At 35.2% G+C, this 16,845-nt stretch overlaps 1 protein-coding gene across 6 annotated transcripts in view; it reads right to left on the bottom strand.

The window, feature by feature from the left end:
- LOC125225190 (very low-density lipoprotein receptor) overlaps window positions 1-13,210 on the bottom strand; it is a 277,889-nt gene extending 264,679 nt beyond the window's left edge. For 4 of the 6 annotated variants that reach the window (XM_048128777.1, XM_048128779.1, XM_048128776.1 and 1 more), the window contains exon 1: window positions 12,752-13,202. In XM_048128777.1, coding sequence (XP_047984734.1) covers window positions 12,752-12,833 — 82 coding nt within the window. In that variant the 5' untranslated portion in view covers window positions 12,834-13,202. Of the gene's footprint in view, window positions 1-12,751 lie in introns of all 6 variants that reach the window. The other 2 variants (XR_007176963.1, XM_048128784.1) reach the window with 2 other exon arrangements.
- Window positions 13,211-16,845: the final 3,635 nt, after the last annotated feature.

Below are 16,845 nucleotides of genomic sequence, written 5' to 3'. Positions count from 1 at the left end.
AATTAGATTTGTCGATTGTCTAAATACCATTTTTTTATACATAAAACATTTTTTAATGCACAAGATTTTTATGATACACACAGTTAAAAATACATTCATTAGTACAATATTTTTTATACAGTTCTTTTAAATTAGGCACATCTTTTTCACCCAAATCTAAAATAGTGCATTTTGGATATAAATCTTTAATCCATTGAACTTTTTCCAAACCTTTAACGTAGATTGTCTTATCTTTTATATGGTTATCAATAAGTCTTCTAAATTCTCTATAATCAACATAACCTTCGTGCCATAAAATACCTAAATGTTTTTCAATCCATCTTGTCTGCCTCTTTTCACTTTCCGCCAATTTAGAAAAACGAAAAGGGGTTTTATTAAGAAAACTTGAGTGTATTCTAGCGTGCTGTATGCAAATTCTTTGACAATAAATTCATTTTCTTTTGTTTTAAATCCTTGAAGGTCTACAAATATATGCTGCATTACGATACTTTTTTCGTAATATTACTTAAGGGCTTATATTCAAATATACTATCATTTAAAATCAGACAGTAAGCTGCAGTGTTCTTTGGTATATCAGATTCACAATCCAATTCAACTCTCACATCTACCGATCCGGTTTTTAAGGTTTCGTTTTGACGAGAACAGTTGATAACAAATAAAGGAGCTATATCTTTAAAGTCTTGAGGACTTAACAACGGCGCTTGTAGACGGTTATAATAAGACTGCTGAAATTTCGCATACTGCTCGTATAATATAGCAAACTTTCCACCCGAAAAACTAACATCAAAACTTTCGTACGGAAAGTAGACTGAATTCAAAAAAACTTTAACATCTCTCAAATTACAGTGATCAAAATGTGTTATGTCTTTATTAGCGTCATTTTTTCGTCCCGTTTTCAAACCAATTATAATATAACGCGGCTTTTCAATTTGAGATGAAGTTTTGATAGACCAAGAATGTTTTGACGTCTCAGGCAAGAGCGGATATTCATATAAATCCCAAGTCCTAAATGCTATCTGAATGGCACGATCACTTTCCAAACATTTGAGTAAGTTTAATCTTTCTCGATCAGACACTTTAACATGAGGCATGCGCCATACTATTTTAGATATAGTAATATTGTCTATATATTCATTCGCATTTAGTTTAACGCTATTCAAATTAGTATTGGATCTTAAAATAATGAGTTCATGCTTGCAATTAATTATGATTTTGTTGTAATCCTCAGCAAACCCGAGAATCTTGTTTAAGGGTACAGACACGGAAAATGAACCTTGCGTGTTTTTTATGCCTTTGACATCAAATCCCCATAACTTAGACATAGATGCTTCCAGTTCATTCATAGATACAAGAGATTTCATAGTTGTTGTAACTCCTGCGTTTTTAATTTTGTCAATTTCGATTCCATTTAATTCATATCGAATATCTTGAAATAGATGAAGTATGGGGTTGTTTGTAAAAAGAACACTTTTTACCTCGGCTTTTGTTTCTCTATTGAATGCGGTTATAGTACCTTCTATATATAAAGAACTTGCTGATGGTAGTACATAAAGATCTTGTTGGTTTATAGGTATACGTATTTCATCGTTGAAATTAAAACTTGTTACGTACGGCTTATATGAATGATATTCAAAGCTCTCGATAGAATTATCAAAGACAAAAGGTTCTGTTAAGTTTAATATACTCATTTTAATAGCCGTAAGCTTTGGAGGAATTGCTTATTTTGTTTCGTAAGTTTCACTTTAGGTCTTCTTTTTATGATTGCAGGATGAGTACTGATAGTTTTTTTAAGAGAGATTGAAGTTTTATTGAAGTCTATCATTTTTTCCTTAGATGTAAGTATATCTGAATTTCTTCACCTCGTAAATTAACTAGATTATTTTTAACGTCTAAAATTCTTATCGTAATTGTATTTAAGCTGTTTTGGGTTACAGGGAAATAAATAACGTTTTTTGGTGTTTCTATAATCCGATAACCAGGTGCCACATTTGGTACAAACTCGTGAATTATATGACTAGGTTTTCCGTTAACAAATGAACCGCTCACTATGTCACATTCAATGCGTACTATAGTTGTCGACAGAATGGAAACAGGATAAGGGGATTCGGTTAATATATTAGCTTGAATGGATTCTGAACCGAAGCCAAGTAAATTACCGATAGAGCCTTCTTTGTTGAAATGAATATTTTCAGAGCATAAAATAGATGTTTTTAAGGTATTATTATTGCATGTTAATGCAAAAGAGCATCCTTCAATATGTTCTTTAAGGTAATCGTCAATATCTTGAAGTTCATATGATCCTTCAGGAATTTTAATTACTTTGTTTTTACCATAATATAACTTATTATTTCTGTTGTCTATGTTGGGTATAGAATTAAAAGTTGACATATACAATAGCCCACACTCATATTCACCATCCAGTTGAAGAGCTGGTGAATAGTTTGTTAACAGAGTGGAAGATGTTCCAGTTATAGACAAAGTGAAAGACATTGTGAGAATGATAAACTGTTTATTGTGCGATGATATTTAAACGGTTATACCAATATTGTTTTAAGTATTTTAGACATAAATGACCACAATTGACAGTGTTAAACTTTTGGTACGTGTCATAATTATAGTACATATCATATTTTTTTAAATACCTCTTTAATTCTAGCGGAGGTGGAAGGTCTCCATAACTATTAAAATATTCACAATAATTATTATCTTTTACATAGGCTACCCAGTGTGTACCATTGTTTTTAGAACTGTCCAAATTAACAATTCCACATTCTACTTTTTAGGACTCTTTGGTAAACTGTCTCTCATATAAACTCCTCGAAAATATGGAATATCAGATGAGTGTTTTAAAATATCAATATTTGAAAGAGCGCGCCTGGGTAACCTCTCATTTAGTTTTTTGAAATTTTCAAACATAATCCTTTGCCATTTTTATATGGTTTAATGTGTAAGCCTTTTCCTAATGCAATAGATTCCATCATCTTGTTATGTCGCTCTGATTCCGCTAAATTTTTTCTGGCGGCTTTGTAATCACCTACAGCTTTAGCAATTCCGGCAGCTCCTCCTGCTAATGATCCCAGCGCAGACAGACCGGCAAAAATAGGTATCAGCGGTAAGAAGCCTCCAGTTTTTGGAATTGGTATAATACGAGGTACCCGTACCTTGGAATTGGTATTGAAAATTTTTGTCGCAGCAATAAGAGCTCGATCAATTATATTACGTTTTGTTTTTGGTTTCTTTTTTAATTCAGTGCGTATCTTGGACACAAAACGTTTAAAAGGTTTTATACCCGCACCGGCCTTTATTTTCGATTTCATCACTTTGCTAACTAACCATGAAGCAATTTTTTCTCCTCTCCCTGCATCTTTCGACTTTCTTCTTTGTTTCGCCATTTCGTATAGTTCTAAATCAGCACGATGTCTACCAGCTAAATCAGAATAATTATCATATGCTATGTCGTGTTTCATACACGCATTATCTAGCGCATTAATTCCTTTATCACCTCTTTGTAACCTTTTGCGCAATTTCGTTCCCGGACCACAATAGTTATAACCAGGTAAGTGTAATTCGAAGGGCAAATTATTAATAGCGCTGTTTAAGAGTCCTCTCCCTTTCATATCCCGTAAGATAATAACACTATCATTAAAAGGATATTATATAAATAACATTAAACAATGGCACTTTTATCAATCCAACTGTTTTCGCTATCATCAAGGCCTAACCATTTAACATACAACTTTCTACCCTTTTTTTAATAACCTTTTCTACAAGGTAAACGTTTGGATGGTTGGTTTTCAGAAGTTCTTCTTCGTAAAATGTACCGAGTATAGTGTTTTTATGCTGGTCTTGAACGTGATACGTAACAGGTTGAGTGCGATTCACATGAGTAATAGTGAAAAGTTCTGTTGACCAATTAGGTGTGTAACCTTTGTGAAAGGCATTTTTATACTTACTAATGCGTACACAATCTCCTTTATTAAATTTGTTCAATTTATAAGACAAAGTGGCTTGTGATCTTTTAATATTTTTTAATACTTGCATTTCATTATCAACATTTACATCAATAGGTTTCATTTTTGTTGTGCGATGTACGGTCTGATTATACGATTTTACTACATCGTCTAATGGCTTACCAACCCATTTATAGTTACCAACTAAACTGAAATGTTTGTAGAGTTTAAACTTAATGGTCTTTATCAGCCTTTCAACGATAGATGCCTTTTTAATTGAATAAGTTGAGTAATGATTTACGTTTAATGATTTTAAATAGAAATCAAATTCATGATTGTAGAATTCTTTTCCTAGATCAGTTTGTAAGTTATTAGGTCTCCGTTTAGATGTTTTGATTATTAGTTCGAATGCATCTTTGACTTCTGTTTTAGTTTTAGACTTAATAGGTGTACACCATGCATACTTTGAAAATGTGTCAATAACGACTAAAATATATTTATATCCTCTGTTAACAGTATGAAGCTTTTGTAAATCTATCAAATCAGCTTGCCATAAATCATCAATTTCTTTTAGTACAACCGATCGTCGCTTAAAATTTCTTCGCGCTGACCGGTGGATCTCGTTCACTATTTGTTGTTTTGCCATTATTTATTTTTTTTAAAATATCATCTACCTCCTTCTTCGTGTAAAAGTTCAGTTTTAACTGAGTTACGAGTTGGTGAATTTGATTATTTATTGTGTTAAACAAAGAGTCTATATACTTCTTTTCGTACATGTTTTGAATGTATTCATCAACGTACTGTTTGTTAACTGCATCATCGGAAGATAATGGTTTAACAACTCCTTTTAATCTAACAGTTTTTAGATCAAAATTTCCTGCTTCTGTTCGAAGCAAAGCTTTGTACTTGAGCTCAGAGATTTCATCAGTACGCAAACGTTTATGAACATGGTGTCCGAATTTGTCTATATTCATTTTTTACTTGAAAGTCAAACTTCGACTGATTAGAAAGGTAAGAGTATTCACTTATATATTATTTATCAAGCCTGCTTCACGTAATTCTTCAATTATGGATATGATTTCGTTATCTAACCCAGTATTACCAGCGTCTCGCGATGCCATAAGCAGTTTTAATCTGTCTACTAATTCGTTTGGATCATCCCAATATACATATGAAATATCTCTTTTTACTTTTTTCATTGATGGTAAACCTTCACCGGATACACATAATTCTTCACTTACTGTGCGTTGTTTGGATAATTTGAAAAGGGGTTTTATAACGTTTAAATATTTCATACCCTTGTTGCTTTTTATGGGTTTATTTGGATCAAAGTCACGTCTATGTGCATTCGTTTTCAATAACAATGTTTTATACAATCGTTTATCATCTTCAGTTACTAGTTTTAAGTCAGGTACTTTCTTAAACAACAAATCATTTAAGCCTCGTGTTAAAAAATAGCTTTCTCCACCTATTACGAGTTTGTCATCATTAACAGAAATTGGGTAAGATCCAAGCATTAGCTTTCCGCGCTCATTTCGTACACCGAATGGAATATTCATGATAAAATATTGTTTTTGCCAAGCAGGATCATCGCGAGGAGAATAAAACGAGTCTGACGTTCTAAATGATACATTATTTGTTGTATCAGAATCACTTTGGTTCCCACTTCTTTGAGATGAAGAATCACTATATTCACTATCATTTAATTCATTTTCACTATAATTTGGTTCAGATTCAAATGACTTTCTCAGCATTGTTTTATTATCCAAACTTTCTTTCATCCCATCTTCTGAAGGACTATATTTCAAAGTTTTTACCGACTTATTCCATTTAAACCTATCGTTATCGAAATCTGAGGCACTAATATTAAGATTGTTATCATTACTACTATGTTTTTTTACCATTTCACCAAGTGGGTCTGTGATTGGTTTTAACATTGCTTCCAACATCATATTATCGTTTGTTTTAACATCACGAATGCGTTTAACTTTTTTCTTACTGCTTCAGCAGATTTGAGTACTTTATGTTTAAATATTTTTTCTTCGTTAATTTTATGTTCCATGTCTGAACTGGATGGTTTCATTTTCAACAATAAGTTTTTAATGTAATACTATCCTTTATATATCAAGTTAATCTAGAATTATAAATGTATCAAATCCTTTTCTATAACATCCTGAATTTCTATTACAATCTTTATTTATGACTAAGTAATCAAACGGTATCTTCCATACTTGTGCACACATTTCACGAAATTGAGACCATGACATATCACTTCCTACATGTTCATCATAAACATGCTTTAAATTAATATCATCCTGTTTAAAAAGAATGATTAAGTTAGCATTATCTCTTATTAATTGTTTAGGTATTTTACTATACGTTTGATTCAGATAAAAGCTATCTATATTTTTATGTCTTCCCATTGCGAAGTAATCTCGTATATTATTTTGATTTTCACACGCAACATCATCAAATATTATAATGGAATTCATGTTTGCTATATGAGGACTTAAGATTTCATCATTTACACTATATTTTTTAAATGAAACTGATGGAACTAGTTTTAAAACTTGCTCAAGAAATTGGTACATTGGTTGAAATAAGGTTTTAGAGTATACATAAACATTTTCAAAGCGTAGACCTTGTTCATGTAGCAGCAAACCAACAATTAAATTTGTTTTTCCACAGTTGGATGGGCCGCATATTATACAGCGTATGGTGTCAGGTAAAAGTGAGCCATGTCGAAAATAGCGTTTCTTGGACAAAGAACAAACAGCATCCAACTGCAATTTCTGAGACTGTTTTACAAACTTCATATTATCAATAGACACGTGCAACTAACTTGAAAGACAATATGCCAGTAGTATATTTTAATAAGCTTTAGAGTATATATTTTATCCCAACGTTGCAAATGATGGTTATATACTGAGAGTTTCTGAACCACGCACGTAGCTATATATTGGGAGTGTCTGGACCACGACTGCGACAGCGAGCGAAGCGAAGCTGGAGCATTAGGAGTGGGCCAGAACTCCCAATATATAGCTACTAACACATATAAAAAAGATGGAATAACATTCCACAGTTAAGTCAAATTAATTATTTCGTTGAATATTGTTTATTATCCGCGGAGTTCATTTATACTGGTCAATATGGTTGTAGTGAGCGGCGCCGAGGCGCGTCCATCCCTTTTTGCCTAGTTAACAATGCGATATGCTATCCCTTTCACGTAAACGACTAGGGATGGGGCCATGTTAGTTTATGTCTGTTGCGGGAACTTCGTACTACCGTTCGTACCATGTGCTACCATTTTATGAAATATAAAAGAAAGCAGATTTGTAATTGTGAAATTATCTAGAATCTGTAGAGTTTGTAGTGTTATTTAGTTAATTGATTAGTTTAGAATATTTAGTTGGTAATTTAACTTAGTAAACGTAAGTAAAAATGCACAGTTTAGTTATTAGTTAGTAGAATGATTTTTATTGAGGTGCTATCACAATCGTCATCCTCCTTGCGTTATCCCAGCATCAGCATTCGCCACGGCTCATGGGAGCATGGGGTCCGCTTTGGCAACTAGTCCCGGGATTTGGCGTAAGCACTAGTTTTATGAAAGCGACTGCCATCTGACCTTCTAACCTGAAGGGTAACTAGGCCTTATTAGAATTGAGGTCAACATCATAATCAGATATGAAATTTAATCTATGGCCACGTTTCTGGTCCATCAGCAGATCAGCTCCATGATACCATAATATTGCATCGTCACATGATTTACACAATTATGTGTGCAAAATTTCAGCTCAATCGTTTAAAAATATCTGCTTTAAAAGTCGCATGATACTAACATTGCAAGTTAAATAAAAGCTTGCAAAAACGCCTAACTTGCGCATTTCTTACCATTACTTGTAAAAATAATACTTTATAACTAAAGAAATATAAATAAGTTAGAAAAACTGCTATAATATTATAATTTGTTGCTAAACAAATTCACCACAGTACTGGTACCGGTACCATTGTCTATAATAGACATGTCCCATTCCCATCCCTACGGCTAAGCGTAAAGGTGCGCCATTATTTGAAACGACCAATGGCAGCACCGGGCGCTCCCGCCTCACCCCGCAAGGATTGGTGATTTGCGTCTCGAACAATATCGCTTGCAATAGGCTTCTAGTGGGGTGTTCTGTGGCAACACCAAAGAACCTGAAGTGCTTCGCCGGCCTTTGAGATGATGATCAAGAACTACCTAACCTTCAAGAAAAGAACGTACATCTTTGAGAATCTTCATCTTTGAGATGGATGTATACGTTCTTTTCTTGAAGGTTAGGTAGTTTCCGGAAATACCACAGGCGAGGCGACACAGTTCATTGTTCATTCCACCAATAACATTATTTTAATTTGTTGTACCAAAACTAAAAAATACGTATCATGTCTAATTATAGTTTATTTTCAAATGTAAGGAAGTTATCGTTTTCCGGCATTATTCATTGTCAGTAGAATTTTCACAAAATATCTAGTATATCCGAAGATTTTTCTAGCACATGGGAAATTAAAAGGTGAAAAAACTCACGCGATAGTTCATCTTCCGCCGCAACTCGGAAGTTTCGAGTGGCGCCCCATATATTTTGTTTTGTGTCTTAATAGTCTTAATACGGATAATTAGGCAATAAGGGCAACATTAAATAGTTCTACTTAGTAAGTAATCCGTTATTTGTAAAATAGTAAAATGCTGTCCGAATCTAAATACTTGTTTAGTAATAAATAAACATATGCGCCTGACTGCCTGACTCGTGGATAGGAATGCCAGTGCAAATTCTCTAAAAATAGATAACTAGACGTCAGCAATGAAGTTACGTCATAACATAGGTACAAGATGCAAAATTGCATATTTTGCATCCATCGCCTATTCTGAAGGCAAGTCGTAATTTTATCTGACATTGATTTTATTTTATTATTTTTATTTTTTTATTACATACATGGAAAACCAACAGCTGAAATTATCAATACAATCCAAAATAAAATTACAAAGCCAATTACAGGTTCTCACTTATAAAAAACAGATTAAAACCAAAATCTTTCCTATCTTACAAACGTGCAAGTACCTACAGCCACAGCCAAGCTTAGGAATGTGTACAATGTATATACCTATGTAATTATTACAATTTGATGTCAAGATACGCAATAGCGTGTCCAGCCAAGAAGAAGAAGAGAAAAAAAAAGGAAAAGAACTAGTGTCGCGTTACCTACATTTAAATTTAATAAACCGAGCCCAAACCTGCGCTAGAATTATCGCCCATATAAAAACTAATCAACTTATTTCTTATTACTGATATGCTATCACTGAATATATCAAAATCTACTTCACGTATTACTTTATTTACACTAATGCCTGCCCTGTACAAAAAACTGTTCCTCCTATAATTGGTGGAAGCCTGGTTAATATTTATGGGACGAAAATGTCTTAGCCTCCTAGTTGGAATAGACAAAGAGACTTTACTAAGTAAACTAGGGCAATCAACATGGCCCTTAATAATACCTATGAAGTACAATATGTCCGCAATTTCACGGCGCTTGACGAGCGGTATTAAATGATGTTTTTTACATAGTCTAAAGTAATCGGCAGATCTATAATTTATATGCATTTTAAAGCAGAGAAATTTCATGAATTTAGTTTGTAATCGCTCAATCCTATCAACGTATATTTGATATTGAGGATTCCAAATCTGAGACGCGTATTCAAGCTTGCTTCGCACGTAAGCACAATATAGAATTTTAAGGGTCTTAGGACGAGTGAAGCTAACAGAACTACGCATTATAAATCCAAGTGATTTAGCGGCTTTAGGCAGCGTTCCCACTTATGCGTCGCGTGTCTCGGGGCGCGCAAAGGGCGTCCGCGCCACGCCACCTGAGTGTAATTCAAAAAGCGTCTCCTCAGTACATTTTGTATAGGAAGGACGTAAGGCGCGCGCCCCGCCGCCGCCACGCCACCTGGGGCGCGTCTTACCGCTTACGTCTTTCCTATACAAAATGTACTGAGGAGACGTTTTTTGAATTACACTTAAGCGGCGTGGCGCGGACGCCCCTTGCGCGCCCCGAGACACGCGACGCATAAAGTGGGAACGCTGCCTTAGACACAATACTATCAATATGGTCATTGAAAATAAGCTTGGAGTCATGAATGACTCCTAAATCTCTCATACTCTCCACTTTTTGTAGTTTCTTACCTTTTAATGAATATGAAGCATCAATTGTGTTACGTTTGCGAGAAAAGGTTACAGTAAAACATTTGGAGGGGTTTAAGTCTAGCTTATTTTCCGCACAATAGCTGTCAAGTCGGCATAGATCGGATTGCAGAGCATGTGCATCAGCGAGCGTATCAATTTTGGCAAAAATTTTCATGTCATCTGCAAAACTAAGCAAATTAGAATGAAGAATTGATGACTGAATTGTCGGCGGTCGATTGTAAGATCCGTCAGATCAGATTGTGTTGCGGTGTAATGTTTTGTCAGATCTGTTAAATTTACACCACGGAATATTCACTGAACGTACTGGCAGGTTACTGAGAGGGAGCTGTATTAAAGTAAAGGCGCCCTCTGACTGTCAGTTCGTCGGACGGCGAGAACAGAACGTCTGCCTCCAAGGGGATAGAAAAAGTGGACTGTCTGGAAAGCTCTCAATAGACTTAGAAATCCTTCAAAGAGATAAGTTCGCATTTGTACTTCACATCTCAATGTATGCTATTTTTTAATGTGTTTTTGTACAATAAAGAGTTACTACTACTACTTAGGACGGGTGTTGGTTAGGTAAAAGATAATCTCCATAGATGGTGTTTGGGAGACAAGTGTGTGTGGCGTCCTCCATACAAATACACAGAAGACAGTGTCCTCGGTACTCAGTGGCGTGCTCTATACTAACGGCTACCCCTCGAAGGCTTGAAGTGGCAAAGCATTGGCAAACAAAAATGCATTGTCGTTGCTGGCCATCGGACTGATAGTGGGTGCCTGGAAGAACTTAAGAACTTTAGAGAGCTACCTAATAGCCTCATCGTCAGACACATGGAGATGGTTGAGAAGCTCATGAATAGCTGAAGGATCTTAGGATCGTAGAGGGTAATTACACAAAAGATCTTTAAGATAAGATAGTGGGTGCCTTAATTTTCGCAGAGGTTAGCGAATAACGTCAATGCACCCGTGGTAACCATATTGCCTATGAAATTACGTAATCCAGGCAGAATAATACTGACAAAATTGTTGTATGACTTACGTGATCATAACAACTATTGATACATTGAGGTAAAACGCAGAAACGAAGTGGCACGCCTTGTATAGTTACTTCCTTTATCAGTTCATTGCAAAGTGACACCGCGTCTTGTTGACTCAAACCACATGAGGCCTTGAATGGGAACATCGCACGATTTTGCTTTATTCGACACCTTAGCCTTGTGTTTTGCAAACTAGAATTACATAAGTATCCTATTATGTGACAGTCTGAATATTATAAACCTTATTCCAATGAAATAAAACTATGGAAACGGATTATATCGCGTATCCATAGTTTTATTTAATGAGTAACTATCGCGGTAACCGAAGGCAATATTACTTATCCCAATGTTATATAAAGCAAGTAAGGTTCACATATCTTACTAGCCAATATTATAGGTAGGTATAGGTACCTAACACAATGCCTTATCTGTTAGTTATGCCTCACCTATTTAGCAAACAAGTTACTACGAGTATGTTCTGACATAGTACCTATTAAGTATGAACATGACACCGTATCTAATGTGGATTCCTAGATAGGGTACCTATTAGACAGATTCATTTCATCCATTGTTATTTATGGAGTAAGATTGCCTTTTTTTGACATTAGTTATGTGGTCATTACCATTATAATTATTACTTTATTATTTAGGTACTTACCTACGTTTTAGTACTGCATCTCTACGACTTATTACGTAGGAAAAAACAAGATCGAGTAAAACCTAGCTACGTTGGCAACGATATTGATAGTTACCAGTTAGGTATTAGTAGTATTTTTAACGTCCAAATTTAATACGATTTTGTCTAACTTGTAATCGCTGCCAACTTAGCTTGGTCAGGGCCTGTTTGATAAAAAGTTGAAGGTCTCTATTTGCTCAAATACGTAGGTAGGTGTCTAGACTTTGAGAAAACAAGCGGGAAAAAACTGTTCTTCAACTTATTTATGTCTAAAATCTAGATTCATTCACTATCCCGTAACATTCTTCTTCAAAAACAAGGGTTTTCAACTGTATTATCATGTATAAATTGTCTAGAACCTACCTGCATAGTCAATTAATGTCTTTATGAGGATCTCGCTCTCGCGCGTATCTTTATCAGATTCCAAGGGACTAGTTTATCAATGTCGAATTACGCAGAGTGAACACCGTCTCCGCCAAGGCTCAAGTGAGAATCAAGAATGTAAATATCGTAATGACGATAATTACAGCACCACGTGTATGGCCGCAGGTGAACCAGTTATCTAGCGTAAATATACAAACTGTAACAATAAAAACTACGGTAAAATAAAAGGTGTATTCGTTACAGACGTAACTTCTACCTGGTTGGGTACGCTTGGAGGTTGTCAGAATCAGAAACAAACAAGATGCTCATATCCGAACGATACTATTATCAGACCGCTAAAGTGCATGGTCAGGTTATTTTTGAAGACAACGTTATTTACATACAGATGTTCACAGCGCGCTTGACTCATTTGCGTGCGATCAGGTGATGTTTTTAATCAGATTCGTATCTAATTATTTACCTAATAAATAAACAAACAACAACACTTACTGTTTGATGAAATCAATCCAATATCGGCTTTAACTCCAAAAGTCTGAATATTTATAACACAAAATAAAATTAACCACCACATATTGGCACAATATTTTGGGGGGGCTGTCAATGACAGCCCACCGATACGAGTAACGTCCTCAGGAAACTTTCGATTGGCCAAAAATCACTAAAACGTACACTTTTGAAACATTCACAGCAGCTGGTCTTTAGTACATCACTAGTATAACACTGTTATTTTCCACAATAGTTGTTGTCACTGTTAGTACTGTGCGAAATAGCAATATTTTGGTCAGTGATTAGGTTTTTGAGGTTATTTTTACGTGCCCCTGGTGCAAGCGCGACAGAGAATGTCGGCTGGCGGGCAGCAGCGGGCAGGTGCGAGCGGGGTGCGCGGTGCGCCGCTAGATGGCGACGGGATCGGGCGCGCTCGCGTGACGTTCGGTTAGTTTCGGCGACCGAACCGTGGCGCGGCGCTGCCGATTCTAGCTAGAGATTTTTCCAACGCATCCTACGTACGAGACATCATAAGGGAGCGTTTACATGTGCACGGTTCGATGTACTGTACTGATTGCCAAAGAATATCATCGTGCGCAGATGGATCTGCAATCGTTCATTTTTTGGGGGCGGGCCAATATTCGTTTGAGGTGTTTTGGAGAAATTTTTACTTCATTTAATTCTGTCAAATCTTTGTAACTTTTTTTCGTGCTTAGACAATTGGGTTAGGACTATCAAAATTAAACTTTTTATAGGTACTGTTTGTTTGCCCTTTTATTATTAACAATTTCAGTTCATAATAAGTTATAGGTAGGTACTTAAGTCATTCATACCTATGTTATGTTAATCAATTTACATATTTTACGTAAATCAGAAGTCAAATTATTTTCCGCTTCCGGAGATTTGTTTTACAATTATCCTCATTAACACCGCGCCCATAATTACATCAATACCCACGTAATTGTTTAATTCGAATCAGCTTAAAGGTACCAGAGGCGGCTGATAAAAATCTGCTAGGCAAGACTGAGCAAAAAGAAACCTACCTTAACATTAGGTACTTTATTAGTAATAAATTTTCGGCAAACCGGTGGGAATCGGCTGAACCAGCCGCTGCTGCTAGGTACCTCCTTTTTTTTCAACTTATAAGATGCACCTAAACTATCTTTATTGTAATAATTGTAAAAGGTTACAAATGCCAGAATGAAAGGGTCATAGTCTGATTCTAAGCATATCTAAAATTTTGCGGTTTATCACATGGCATCACAGCGAGATAAAATGCTGCTACAAATCGCCTAATATACCTACATGGGGTATATTCTGATAGCCCACGATGTGAGAAATCTAAAAAAAAAATCTTGACGTCAAGGTTTGGAACATACATACATACATGCCATCCTTACCTTAATATACGTGACGATCATAGTATTTTACATGTGCACATCTGCTTTGTTTGCTTTTTACAATGTTTTTAGTGTTAGGTGCCTAACTTAGCATTTCATTCTCTTAATTATAGGTACCTATGCATTTTAATTCAGCTGAACATTTGGATAGGTTAAGGTACATAAGTAAGCATCATAATGCGTTTTTATAATTATACGTATTTTGGAGTTAGGAGCTTTGACACTTGTCTTGTTCTAAAGAAAAGTCACTTGAAAGGTTATTCGTAAATTTTTCGTGTTTTTTTAAAAATACAAATGTCGTGTTTATAGTAAGCGACAAAGATAAATCTATGGCTAAACTTCGGCATAAATATAATATTGACTTGATCATTTTAGTACAAACTTAAACTAACGTCAATCGTGATTCTTAAATACCTATAGGTTACCTACAGCCAGAGATAGTCCATTTATGCACCTGTAAACGGCCTATCGTAAATCCAACACCTCGCGTAATCCCATGCAAATTGCATTTATTACAATTATTACCCTAATGTCAGTAACAACAATCTTAGCTCCATGTATCCTCGCCCTAACTCAGGGGCAATTGCGCGCGCATCTTTCAGTTGCGTTCACAGAAGACGCTGAGGGGGCGTGGCCCGTCGTTACGCACGTCCTCTGCTACGCAACGGGCGAGATAACCCTGTAATAAAAAGAGACGTTATTGTCTATGCGAGTCTCAGTGAGATACGACCTTGTATAACTAGAATGATGAAGCGAGAACGCCGATCGACAATGATTCAGCGTCTTTCAGACACAGTGTGAGCGACCTGACCTGACGTCTGAGATGAGCTTATAGATGGTCTATCGTGAAATTAATGCTGATAGCTTTCTGATAAGTATATTATGCAGTTAATCTCATTTCTATTGCCTGAACGAAACTTATTTTTAACCGACTTCAAAAAAGGAGGAGGTTCTCAATTCGACTGAATTTTTTTTTTTTTTTTTGTATGTATGTTATTCGATATCTCCGAGAATCGTGGACCGATTTTCAAAATTTTTTTTTTGATCGAACGGGTATAACCCCGAGATGGTCCCATTGGCACCAAGTCGGGGTCTGATGATGGGATCTTGGAGAAATCGAGGGAACTCTTCAAATGTTATAGGCACATGTAATGTTTTTAGTGTATTTTTCAAAGGTACACCAGTATTTACGCCTGATGGTAATAATTTTATGTGGCTGAGCTGATGATGGAAGGTCAACTCCTCAATGGTTAGGAGTTAAAGGATAATTCTTTCACTACTGTACATATATTCGGACTGATACATATAATATCACTAGGAACCACTAAAAATCAACAAATAAATTACTTTTTTAACAAAAAATAAAACCGCCTTCAAAAAAAGCGTGTTACAAAATACGGAGAAACTAAAAAGCCAAAAATAATAAACCTTCGAATTCAGATTTCTTATCGGATTGCAATAATCTAAACATCCAAATTATAAACAAATCAATTATTTTTGGAGTCGGGGCCAGCCTGCGTATGGTTGGGTGGGGCAAACAGGAAATAGCAAGGCGACGAACAGGTCTGGTACCGACTACAAAAATAATTGATTTGTTTATAATTTGGATGTTTAGATTATTGCAATCCGATAAGAAATCTGAATTCGAAGGTTTATTATTTTTGGCTTTTTAGTTTCTCCGTATTTTGTAACACGCTTTTTTGAAGGCGGTTTTATTTTTTGTTAAAAAAGTAATTATAAGTATTAGTTCTACTGTAACGGTATCACGATAGCTTTTTTAAATTATTTAAATTGAAATGATCTTATATACCCATGAACAGAATGTTTATTATGCGAGTGAATATAAAAAAAAACTTTGAGCCCATAGTACATTAAATAATACAATATAATTAAATCTAAATAAATTAAATGTATATGTAAGTAATTAAATTAAATGTAAAAAATAAAAACCGGCCAAGTGCGAGTCGGACTCGCCTACCGAGGGTTCCGTACAAACTTAAGTTGAATCATCTCTACAGACTTGACTAAATCCCTCAAGATTCAATTTCCCACATAAACAAGTAATATTTTAAGTAAATAATAATAAATAAGTATACAATTTCATTGTTGTTAGACATCGTCCGCTCCTGCTCGCTCTACACGCTCCTGAACCGACCTTATTATATCAGGAAAAACGCGATGTAGGAAATGAGCGTTCAACGTACAGCGACATCTATCGGCAAATTAAGTAAACGTGCGCGAGCTAGTATGGAAGATGATTCTTATAGGCTAATTATATATTGCGTGAACCGATTTTAATAAACACCCGCAAGGGTGTTGAAATCGAAAATGCAAATCTGAAAGGTTTTTTATAAATAAATAAAAAAGTTTTCAAGATAACTGGACGAATTTATATTTCCTGTAATATTCGTTATAATAACCACGTTCGATAAAAAATACATAAATTTATGTTGGTAAACTTCGGAGGTAAGGAGAGGGGGGGGGGATTGTATGTATTTAGATTTTCCTTCAAAAAACATTTCCACAACAAAAAAAATTATAAAAAAATAGTTATACATATCAAGTACAGTTTAAGCTCTTTCTAACGATACCCCACTTGACCTAGTAACTTGAAATTTACAGTTTGCCCCCCTTTCATTTTGGCCATTTTCTGTTAAATTTAAAAAAATAATACATTCAATTTGTAAAGGTTAACAA

This window comes from Leguminivora glycinivorella, chromosome 4, assembly GCF_023078275.1.
Source record: "Leguminivora glycinivorella isolate SPB_JAAS2020 chromosome 4, LegGlyc_1.1, whole genome shotgun sequence".
NCBI classification, from domain to species: domain Eukaryota; kingdom Metazoa; phylum Arthropoda; class Insecta; order Lepidoptera; family Tortricidae; genus Leguminivora; species Leguminivora glycinivorella.
The sequence above is the reverse complement of the archived record's forward strand: the minus strand, read 5'-3'. Positions and strand labels throughout refer to the sequence as shown.